The sequence below is a fragment of the Macrosteles quadrilineatus genome, unplaced genomic scaffold (assembly GCF_028750875.1).
Source record: "Macrosteles quadrilineatus isolate MER2022 unplaced genomic scaffold, UCM_ALF_1.0 Scaffold_1__1_contigs__length_201487025, whole genome shotgun sequence".
Taxonomy (NCBI): domain Eukaryota; kingdom Metazoa; phylum Arthropoda; class Insecta; order Hemiptera; family Cicadellidae; genus Macrosteles; species Macrosteles quadrilineatus.
Genome location: NW_026542594.1, coordinates 57,646,640 through 57,658,034, shown reverse-complemented (window position 1 = coordinate 57,658,034; position 11,395 = coordinate 57,646,640). Strand labels below are relative to the sequence as shown.

General features: G+C 35.2%; 1 protein-coding gene across 2 annotated transcripts in view; it reads left to right on the top strand.

Moving 5' to 3' along the window:
* The first annotated feature begins 608 nt into the window (after positions 1-608).
* The window catches only part of LOC128983197 (lysosomal alpha-mannosidase), a 92,252-nt gene continuing 81,465 nt past the window's right edge, over positions 609-11,395 (top strand). Inside the window, exon 1 of one of the 2 annotated variants that reach the window (XM_054402392.1) lies at positions 609-786. In XM_054402392.1, coding sequence (XP_054258367.1) covers positions 694-786 — 93 coding nt within the window. In that variant the 5' untranslated portion in view covers positions 609-693. The remainder of the gene's footprint in view (positions 787-11,395) is intronic. The other variant, XM_054402391.1, reaches the window with a different exon arrangement.

The window sequence follows — 11,395 nt, the reverse complement described above, 5'->3', positions numbered from 1 at the left end:
AGTGATGGTGTTATATTGTTTGCATTGAAGTTGATCCCAAAGAGCTTCGCTCGCTCCGCTCAATTAATAATGTTATTTTTGTCTTTCTTATACTATACCTAACCTGTAGCAATGTAATGCTGATCGGTTAATAAACTCTTTAAAAAAATTTGGACAAAACATAAAAAACATAGGTACGACACACCTGATCCAATAATGATAAAATTGTCATTTGAAAGAGTAAAACCATATGGCAATTATGAAAATAGAACGAACTATTTTTACTGTAAATAAAATGTATCAGAAATGTTTAATCATTTACCATATGTGTATCAGTTAATTTACAATCACAATTTTCCTTTTGTTATAGCCTATATCTGATGATTGATCTTTTATATTGTACTTTGAACTACAAACAAATGTTTCGAACTGTTTTTTATACGCAAACAACTAAGTACACTGTAGATTTCCAAACCGAGGGTGGAGTTTTTCTGTCAACAGCTGAGTAAACATTAACCGACCACTTAAAGTGATGACAATACTAACTGCGACTGCGACTGCTACTAGTGCTACTGATTACAGTACATCACGTGACACCCCTCCCCCCCCGCGCACCAACACAACTGGACAGTTGCACTAGTTGCAGTTGAAAAGTTGACTGACTACCGACTTTGACTAGTCTCGTCTCAGTCCGATAGACACACACACTCAGCCATGGTCGTCACTTGGGGGCTGGGATTGGTGTTATTGTTGTCACCGGTTTATGGGAAATACGTTCACATCGAGACGGGGAAATGTGGCTACCCAGTGAGTATTTTGTTAATAAATAATGTTTTAGTGATCTAACAATAGTCATACCTGAGATACCTATCCTTATCCTTATATATAATACGTGAAGGCGATTTATACGAAACACCTCCGTTAATAATAGACGGATAAAAAAAAACGATTTATCAAAATTGTATTTTTGTGTAGATGCCCCCTTTCACCGTTTCCTGTAATAAATGTCCTCGGGCTATGCCCCACAGGCCATCAAAATCCCAATGTATTTCTTATGAAGAAAAGATGTTTATTTAACAGACGAATAATTTGTATTAAATACAGCTGTTCATAGTAAACAGATATGATACACACAAAAGCGCTAGTTTTCAGAGTGAGTTCGTTTTCAGTTTTGATAACTGAAGTGGAGAGATATTGATTAGCCTACATTATAATATTTGAGTTGGCCCTTTTAAGTAGGTAATCGGGAATTATGACTGTTATACGTTACAAAATAACGCCTGGAATACTTTGCAATTGCTCGAATTCGAGAAACAGGTGCACTTAGTATAGTTTTTACCTATATAATACGCGAAGTCAATTTCTACAAAACACTAAACTCCTCCTTTAATAATGGACGGATTTTTATAAACGATGTGTCAAAATTAAGTATTTTTGTGTAGACACGCCCCCTTTCACCAGTTCCTGTAATAAACGTCCTCGGGCTTTGCCCCACAGGCCATAAAAGTCCCAAAGTATTTCTTATGAAGAAAATTAAATAACCCAGCTGTTATGCTTCGTTCTGCTATTTAATTAAATTGGTTTATTATGAAGATTTGTTTCTTGGTGCCATGTGGTCAATGAATTACACCTTTGCATATACGGTATTGCAATACACTATATAAAGTGATGGTAAAACATGAAGAAATATGCATTTAAATAATTAATAAGTACAATTGAGCTCTCCATATATGTTTCATGGTAAGTGTGTTGTAACTGTTTCTTATGTAGGTTTAAAAAACCTAATTATTCTTTTCTTCATTCTCACCCCGTCAGGCAAAGCAACTAGTATTTATTTATTACCGGTACTAACTATTGAAATATAGTATATTACGTTACTAGTCCTGAAAATAAGTGTTTACCGGACGAGTGTGGTCGTTCCCGTGCGAGACGAAGTCAAATACGGGATTACCATACGAGTCCGGTACACACATTTTGGACGAGTTACGTACGATAGTTTACGCCATACTACTTAATTCGTACAAATCCTTATAAATTTCCACCAACTAAAGGACCAAACATCACTAGTCATAACCTCTAAGAGAGGTTATGTTTTTGTTTATAACTAAATCATTGCCACGCAAATACAGTATAGTCAGCTGATTGGTGTCCGGCAAAACTCATTGCAGAACAGTATTACGCAATGAAACCCCATTTGATTAAGCTGGTGGCAAACAGCTGTTTTCTGGACTAAATCCTTGCATGGGAAGTTCGTCAAAATAGTGTAGTGTGGCGTAAAATATATTATATAGTCATCTGGCTGCATACTTTGATTTTAGTAGTGCCATGAGAAAAACCGCTAAACAAGTCAACGGGGAATTTTTGCTTTGAATAAGAAAATTGAAAAACTGTTAAGCCCATACAATAATTTGGTTTATAATCACAGTTTTGTGCCCTAACTTGAATTGTTCACTACTGTACTGTATTGTTGGTGTCAATAACTTGATGGCTTCAAGCTTATTATCTTTCTGGTGTCAGTCGTTCACTTCAAGCCCAATCCGACTAGTAAATAAGAACTTCAAACAAACAAACTCACAAACTTTCACATTTATAATAATAGTATGATATGTAGAATTACCAATAAAAGTTATGAGTGTAATTGATTGTAAAAATGGCGATTTTGCCATGAACAAATCAAATTAGTAAATCAATACTTTTTGTAAAATGTCGAACTAAACTGCCAATAATTCTCAAGCACCAGCAATTCTCAAAACCAAACTGTTTGTAGCACTAATTATGGGAACACTACCTATTTAATTTACATTTGTGAACCAACCCACCAAACGTATTTGACAATTAAAATGGTTATTGGTTATAACATATAGAGTAATATAAATACATATTTTGTATAGTTTCCAAGATTTCAAATGATTTCACACAATAAGTTTAGAGGTAAAACATTGCCTCATTACAATATTAGCTGGAAACGATTAGGTGAAATACTTTTTAATGCAAATTTTAACTGCTAAATTGAAAGCTTGAAGGAAAATCTATAGAACAGTGAAAATGAGCTATTGTGGAGGCTCAATAGTTCACTAACTGAACAAGAGATGACCTATGAATTATTTATCAAGTTATTCATATATTCTAAATTTCTGCCTCCCCTAATTAGCTTCTCTTTCTTTGAAAGTTTGTAAAAGGCCAACATGATGAAACAAGTGAATACAATCATCTAACATCAGTCTGTTGCAGAAAATGATTTTAAAGTTTGCTCAACTGTAATAAAGATAATTGGTTAAACACATTTTTAGACTAAACGAGGTCAATCTATTACAGAACTTGATACTTTTGAAGTTATGAACTTTCTTAGTTAGTATTTATTTAATAACTGTTATGATCAAAATTGTTTAAATGAGCGAATGTTAGAGTTTTAAATTCATAAACTACTACATAGCCATCTTTAGTATATCTATCTCTGGTATACTAGACGGCTATGACTACTAGCCTATAGGATATCTTGTGGTACAGCTTTTAAATAGATGAACAATACGTTCCTTTATTTGCAAAGCTAAACAAAAATGCCCTAATTCTCTCAATACCTGAATTATAAAACAATCTGAATTATAATAACAAAACAATCTACCTGAATTATAAAACTTCAAGTTAAAACTGCTTGTAAAATTTTAATTACCGGTAGGCCTAAGTTGTATTATTTATTTTTAAATAGATTGAATCATATTCTAAAATTAATCTATACAAATAATTGGAATAGTTTGAAAATAACACGAATACTTCCCATAGTTTTAAAATTATTTTTAAATCCTAACAGCAACTCCATTGGAGTCTTGAGACTCTGATGAAAGCAGGTTAGCGATTTTGTAAAAGTTTCTTTCTTTGTTATTGGTTACAACTGTTTATTTATTATTATTGTTTAACTTTTGTTTTGAGATGAGTTATTGAAATTACTAAATAAAATACTGTTCCTAAAATGTTGATTTTGATTTAATAAATAGTTTCTTTACATGGTGTCAGGTAGAAATAAATATGGGAAGCAGAAATAAAAGAACATCTAAAAGGAATTTGAAGAAAAGGGATTACTTACAAAACGAATTTGATCTTGAATCAAGTGAAGATGAGTCTAGGCCTAGGAATCAGGTTTGTTCGAAGAGCGGTTACAGAGATAAAAGCTCAACTGAAGCTTTGAGAGTTACTTCAGTGTCAGGTATGCAAACTCAAATTTCTCCACCTGAAGCTTTTGATTTTCAAAATCCCGCCTTGTGGCGTCGTTGGATGAAAAGGTTTAAGAGGTACAGGATTGCTTCAGAGCTCTGCTTTAAGCCTGACAGTCAACAATTAAGTATGCTCTTGTACACTCTAGGCGACAAGGGTGAGGATCTTTTCCGTAGGTACCTTTGGTATTTCGGAAGAAAATAATCTTCAGTATGAAGAAGTAGTTAAAAGCTTCAATGATTTCTTAAAAGTCAAATGTAACGTGTATGAACGTGCCAAGTTTCTTAAGAGAAGACAAGGGGCCGATAAAACAGTGGATTCTTTTATAAATGACCTTCATAAATTAGCTGAAACGTGTGAATTCGGAAATTTGAAGGAAGAGTTGCTATGTGATTTGATTGTAATTGGAGTCAATGATTAAAACTTCAGAGACTCTACAAATGGACGATTCATTAACTTTCGGCAAAACTACCAAAGTTCGGCAATCCAAGTCTGTTTTGAAACAGCAAAATGTAGTAAGAGATAGAGCGACATATAGATAGCGACATATCAAATACAATTAGCCAAGAGGAAGTAGGAGTCGTTAGCAATAAAGTAGACTCTTTCAGAAACAAGTTAAGATGTAGTAAATGTAACCTATTTCATAAGTATAGGGAGTGCCCGGCATATAAAGTTGAGTGTCTTAGATGTGGGTCAAGGGACATTTTGCTAGGTGTTGTATAAAAGGACAGAAAACAATACGGGAAGTTGAGGAAAAAAAGGAAAATGAAACTTCAAATTCTTGTCTAGGTGAAATTCAAGTTAAGAAATATGGCAAAGAATGTCCTGTAGTTGAAATAGAAATCAATGAATGTAAAGTTCTGTTTAAAATGGATACAGGGGCCGATGTATCAGTCATAGGAAAACATCAGGCTCGATCCCTCGGTCTCCAATTGCAGTGTTGCGATCAAGTATTGTATGGACCGGGCAAAAATAAGCTCAACATTCTGGGTGTAGCTAAGGTTCTTCTCAAATACAATGACCGAGTATTGCCAGAAGATTTGTACGTGCTAGGTAAACAAAATTCCCCGTTGCTTAGCCGAAATGCATTACTTAGTTTAGGTCTGATAACCTTTAATGTCAATTTGATTGATAAGGATGATGTTGAACAGTTATGCCCAGAGTTTTTCAATGGGATGGGCAGTCTAAACAGTAGTTACAAGATTAAACTACAAGATAATGCTCAGCCTTATGCAGTAATGTCCCCCAGATGAGTGGCTGTATCTCTATACCAACCAGTACGAGAAGAGCTAGATAAAATGATAAAAGAAGGTGTTATTGAAGCCATATCAGAACCAACAGAATGGTGTTCACCCATTGTAGTGGTGCCTTGTGTAGGAGATAGAATAAGGCTATGTGCAGAGTATACAAAATTGAATACTTATGTGCAAAGAGAACATTTACAACTACGATCAGTTGAAGAATCCTTAGCTAAGATTGAAGGAGGCAAATATTTCAGTAAACTGGACGCAGCTAATGGATTTTGGCAAATACCTCTTGATGAAAGTTCATCTAAGTTAACAACTTTCATTACTCCATTTGGAAGGTATTATTTCAAAAGGCTACCATTTGGAATTTGGTCTGGCCCAGAGGTATTCCAAAAGAGGATAAGTCACTAGCAGACATTCCAGGAGTGATTAATCAGGCTGATGACATATTGGACATGCATCTTCATATGGCATTGGGGCGGTAATGGAGCAGCTGCACGGTGAGGTGTGGAGACCAGTAGCATATGCATCCAGAAGTTTGACTGATGTTGAAACTCGCTATGCACAAATAGAAAAGGAAGCATTAGGTGTGACTTGGGCATGTGAAAAGTTTTCAATGTAGCATATGTGTTGGGAAAGCAATTCCAAGTGTACACAGACCACAAACCATTAGTAGAAATTCTAGGGTCAAAGCCTATTTCAGAGCTTTCGTCTAGGCTTCAAAGATTTAGAATGAGGCTTTTAGTTTTCGATTATAAGGCAATTTATCTACCTGGAAAGGAAAACTTCACGGCAGATTGTTTATCTCGAAGCCCTGGAAACCTCAAAGAAGACTTTGCCAAAGACAGAATCTATGAACTGACTGTAGACGATGCACTATTCATCAGGAACATTGTAGAAACTTTTCCTTGTTCAGATAAACGACTAGAAGAAATTAAACAAGCTCAAGGTAATGATCCCGAGAGCCGTGAAATCTTATTGTAAATTTTGGAGAATAAATGGCGTAGGAACTCGATATTTTGGAAATATAAAGATGAACTTGTTTTGGAAGATGGCTTGATCGTAAAAGGAAGAAGAATGTTTATACCTAGAAGTTTACGGAAGGAAATTTTAAACAAAATTCACGAAGGCCATTTAGGTGTTGTGAAATGTCGTTCAAGACCAAAAGAATCCGTCTGGTGGCCGGGCTGTTTGAGAGATGTGAAGTCTGAAGTAGAAAACTGTCTTGTGTGTCTTGAACACCGTCAAGTGAACAAAGAGCCTTTGATGCCCACAGAACTTCCAAAAGGTCCTTGGATTTATCTTACCGCAGATCTATTTATGTGTAATAGGAAGTGGTATTTGGTGGTTCAAGACTATTATTCAAGATTTATTGAGTTAGTTGAACTCAGTGTTCTGTCTTCCAATTTGGTTATAGGAAAGTTAAGGAACATTTTTGCAAGACATGGAATCCCATATAAGATTCTGACTGATGGTGGAACTCAATTCACATCACAAGAGTTCAAGGATTTTGCAAAAGAGTACGGGTTTGAAGCAACGACCAAGTACTTTCCTCAGGCAAATGGAGGTGCTGAGAACGCAGTGTCAATAGCCAAAAGAATTTTGTTGAAAAATAAAGATCCAAATCTAGGGCTATTAGTTTACCGGACAACAAAGCTAGAATCGGGACTGTCTCCAGCAGAGTTGCTTTATGGGAGAAAATTGAGGTCAAATCTTCCATCATTGAAAGATTTTGAAAAAGTCATTACTAATGAATTGGCTGGTTTTCGACAAAACGACAAACACATAGAGAAAATTAAGAGGAATTTTGACAGCAGGAGACGAGCAAGTGAGCTAAAACCTCTGGAAGAAGGGGATAAGGTCTGGATTAGAGACCTGAAGTGTAACGGAGAAATCTTATCAAAATCAGACATTTATCCCCCGATCATATTGGGTAACACTAAATAATGGAAGACGGCTTAGAAGAAATCGATGGCATCTAACACTATTGCCATTAGAAGAAAGAGTGAATATTGAACAGCCTAATACAATCCTTTAGGTACCTGATCAGAATACCCACGACCCTTCTCGAAGAAGTCAGAGACTCCTAAGAAGACCAAAACGATATGATTAAAAGAAGATGTGTGATAAAGAGAGATGTGGTGTTTTTAATTAACCATATGTTTAATGTTTAAAAGATCAGATGAACTGTTTATTTATTATTATCCTATTATTGTTTACCTTTTGTTTTGAGATGAGTTATTGAAATTACTAGATAAAATACTGTTCCTAAAATGTTGATTTTGATTTAATAAATAGTTTCTTCACAGTTACTAATCTTTTCTTTTTAAATTATGTGTTCTATTTCAGTTTTACATTTTATAAAATATATACAGGATGTATAGTTTCTTCGTAATTTGAATGGATTATCTCCAAGTATCTTTTTTTTTATATTTCAGTGTATTGATTTAACATTTTTCCTAAAGTACTTTGCAATTATGCTAAAATCTATGTAACACATTAATTAGTGCTATGAATTTCTTACTTTAACTCTCTTTTTACTCCCCACCCTCTTTGGAGAAAGTATTGTTTTTGTTAAAATTTTCTAGTTTGAATTTTGGGTGGATATATCCATTATGGTTATGGGGTCCTCTGAACCTTTCCTGAAGCGTTTTATAAGTAATTTTTCTGAGAAAATAATTAAATAAGTAAGGAGAGAAAATAAGATTTTAACAAAAAATGTGAGGTAAAAGATTATTTCCGAACATTATATCTTTTCGAGCCCTGATATCTCTGAAACTATGCGTTTTCACTGATAATGTACTGAACCAAAGTTGTTGCAAATTTAATAAGCTTTATCTTTTTCAAGTTATGAGCAAAAAACCGCAAATTGGAGTGGCCCGCGTATCGTTTGTCCTCATCGTCAAAATTTGAGCGATTAAATAGGCCCCTGTCCTATTGGTTATTGATATCCTGGTTCCTTACTCACATTTTTACGTTGATTGTTGACACAGATACTTGTCCTAAAAATTGATGGTGCCGAGATTTTCCTTTAGGTATCAACAAAAAGCTAATTATAATAATATTAAATGGTTATGAAATACGTTTTTTTGAAAATTTGCTCCTGTTCTCGGGGATTCCCCCCTCTGGAGCCTCCTTATTGCCCTAAAAACGTGATTGGTTACAGCCGGCCACTACCTCGAGAAAACTCATATTTCACTACACAACTCATTTGAAAATTTAAAAATTTTACATTGGCCTTATTAGCCCAGTCAATTATAACCCGAAAACGGAGAACTTCGGAAACAATTACGGTAAAGCCGAATTTTACCCTATTGATAGATATCAACTAGAGGAAAATGTTTACAAAAGTCCCCCCCGGAGCTTTCCCCCCAGCCCACCTCAAAGGTTAAAATTGTTGATGATTAGGTACCGATTTGCTATTTTCTATGTAATTAATAATCAGATCGCATACGTCGAGACCTTAAAGAAATCACTCAAGCCGATTACCACAACAAAAGCATTTGCTCCAGGTGAACTTTTGCATATATATTATCTTACGCTTGCAAAAAAGGGTATGGCCAGTACGGTAGGTGCCAAAAAGCTAAGTTGCCTTGTTCTCCAATGTGTGAGCATTACAGTGGCATAGGATGTTTAAATTCCCCAGCGTGTTATGAAGTAGACAATGTGAATTAATCTTGTTTGTTTACAAGATGTATATATTTCACTGTACATTATGTAAAGAAAAAAAAAGAAAAAATGAAAAGGGTTTCCCCTTTCTACTACTTTTATATATTTAAATATTGTATTTAAATATATTTACTCCTTGCAATGCTCTCTAATGAATTCTTTACAAATGTTGGTTGCCCCTAGGTTGGAAGAACTCTAGAAAATAAAAATATCAGACAGAGCTTTTGGCAGTGGAAGCTTGATGTTATAAAAAATATGTGTGGGCCCTGCAAAATATAAATATTCCCCAAAGGTCCTTAGGGGACGCCCTTGGTACTGTTATGGTTCTTCCAAAAATGTAATACCTTTAATGAGAGCAATTTACCAGTCTTAATTCTACACTGAATTTACTTGCTCACTACTACACTAGTGTTTAGTGTTGCACTTAAAAGGTGAATCTTTTGTAGTGGCTTATGATTTACTGAATTACCTTTTGTTTACCAATTGGATACTATTGCATATACTGAATTACCAAGGTTATTGAGAACTAAAAGTGAGTAACAATTTGATTTATTAAGCAGTATTTAAGATTTACAATGATGTCGGTTTGACAATTTCTGATTGTGTGATGTAATATAAAATATGACCGTGAGTGATACAATCAGACTGAATTGTTTTGTTTGAGAACGTTGAATGGATTTATCAAAGGGGAATATTTGGCGCGGTTTCACACCGATCTCGAAGGTGTCAACGGAGGAGTGGTTTTTTAATTTAATTTGAGATGACCAGTGCCAAGCAAGTCCTGTTCGTTGGCCAACGATGTAAATATGAAGGTCGATTCTCGAAGGTCAACTTGATTAAACAGTATTGCGTTTAATCGTAATAATATTTACTGGAACGTCGCTTATTGTTTTATGGCTAATTTGGCACTTTGGCGGTTCATCTATATGCAAACTGGCACAGCCTCCGATAACACTTCCGGATTCAGCCGAACCAGCTACCTAATCCCTCCTTTGATATTAATTGATTCCCCCAAATTTAAATACTGATTGTGACACTCTTTGACGAATTGTACCTTTAATAATGACTCTGTGCAAAATTCAAATACTATATAAAAATATTACAAAGCAACTCTGAATTACCCTATAAAAACATTTTCATCTATTTATTCTTAATGCTATTGTATTACCACAGTCTAATAAATAAAGAGGATTGTTACAATATGAATGGATATGAAAATCAGCGAATTGGGATCGAACCAGGGAACATGTGCTTATTCTACATGAATTAACAAAACAAGACAGGAAAATTTACAAAGTATGCGACTCACTGAAATTTAAATATATAACAAATAAATAACACAAATTACTTACAGTTTGGACGTCCACAAATATAACACAAACAAAGGGATCAGGATGAGGAAATGTAACTAGTCGGTATTCTACAAGACGCGATCAATTGAAACTCGTGTGAACGTTTGAGAAATTTTCAAATGGCGGACCGCGTTTGGCCGGTAACGAACTTTTGCACTTTTTGACAACAACACAAATTCTAATTTCCGATCGCGAGGCAATTATATCCCTTAGGGATATAGGCTGAACGACTTTAAGGAAATTTGAGATTGCCCGACCAAACGCCGCGAGATGAATTTAATTTGCACAAACGAAAGTTTTACCGAACTAGTTACGTTGAGATTTGGAGAGGAACTGATACTGCTGGAAGCAAATGACCATCCGACTAGACCTTATCCCCTCTACTCCTTTGGTGCGTGGTGCATTCTGGTCTATACTGATCTATTGTTCAAAACAGCTGACTGTTCTTCGCGTTAACTTGTATTGATTTGTTGCCTTTTGCAACAAAATCGGTACAATTAACAACACCAAGTAAATTTGGTAAATACAAACTAATCTGTTCAATAAATTTTGTTAAAAGGTAGACAAATTTAGTGGTGGGTGGGTGGTCCGTGATGCTGTTAACACTGACGACTTTTTCGTGTAGTGTCTTTCAACAGCTGCCGGTTTTGTCAGTCCTGGACACGGCGGGTCCATAGGTGGTGGATAATGGAATGGCCCTTTTGTAAAAGGAGCTAGGGAAAACCCCCTGAACCAAAACTGGCTTTAATTATATTGCTTTAGCCTACAACAAATTGAAAATTTTATTTTCATAAAGAAAGTACAATGAAACACCTAACATACGGTAGTGAAATTGTGTGTGGAGTACAAATTTCCCTACGCCAGCTGGTCATCGCCCGCGCGGTGTCTGCCACACAGAACCATTTACATTCTTTCTCCCTTCCTGATGGTAATATAACA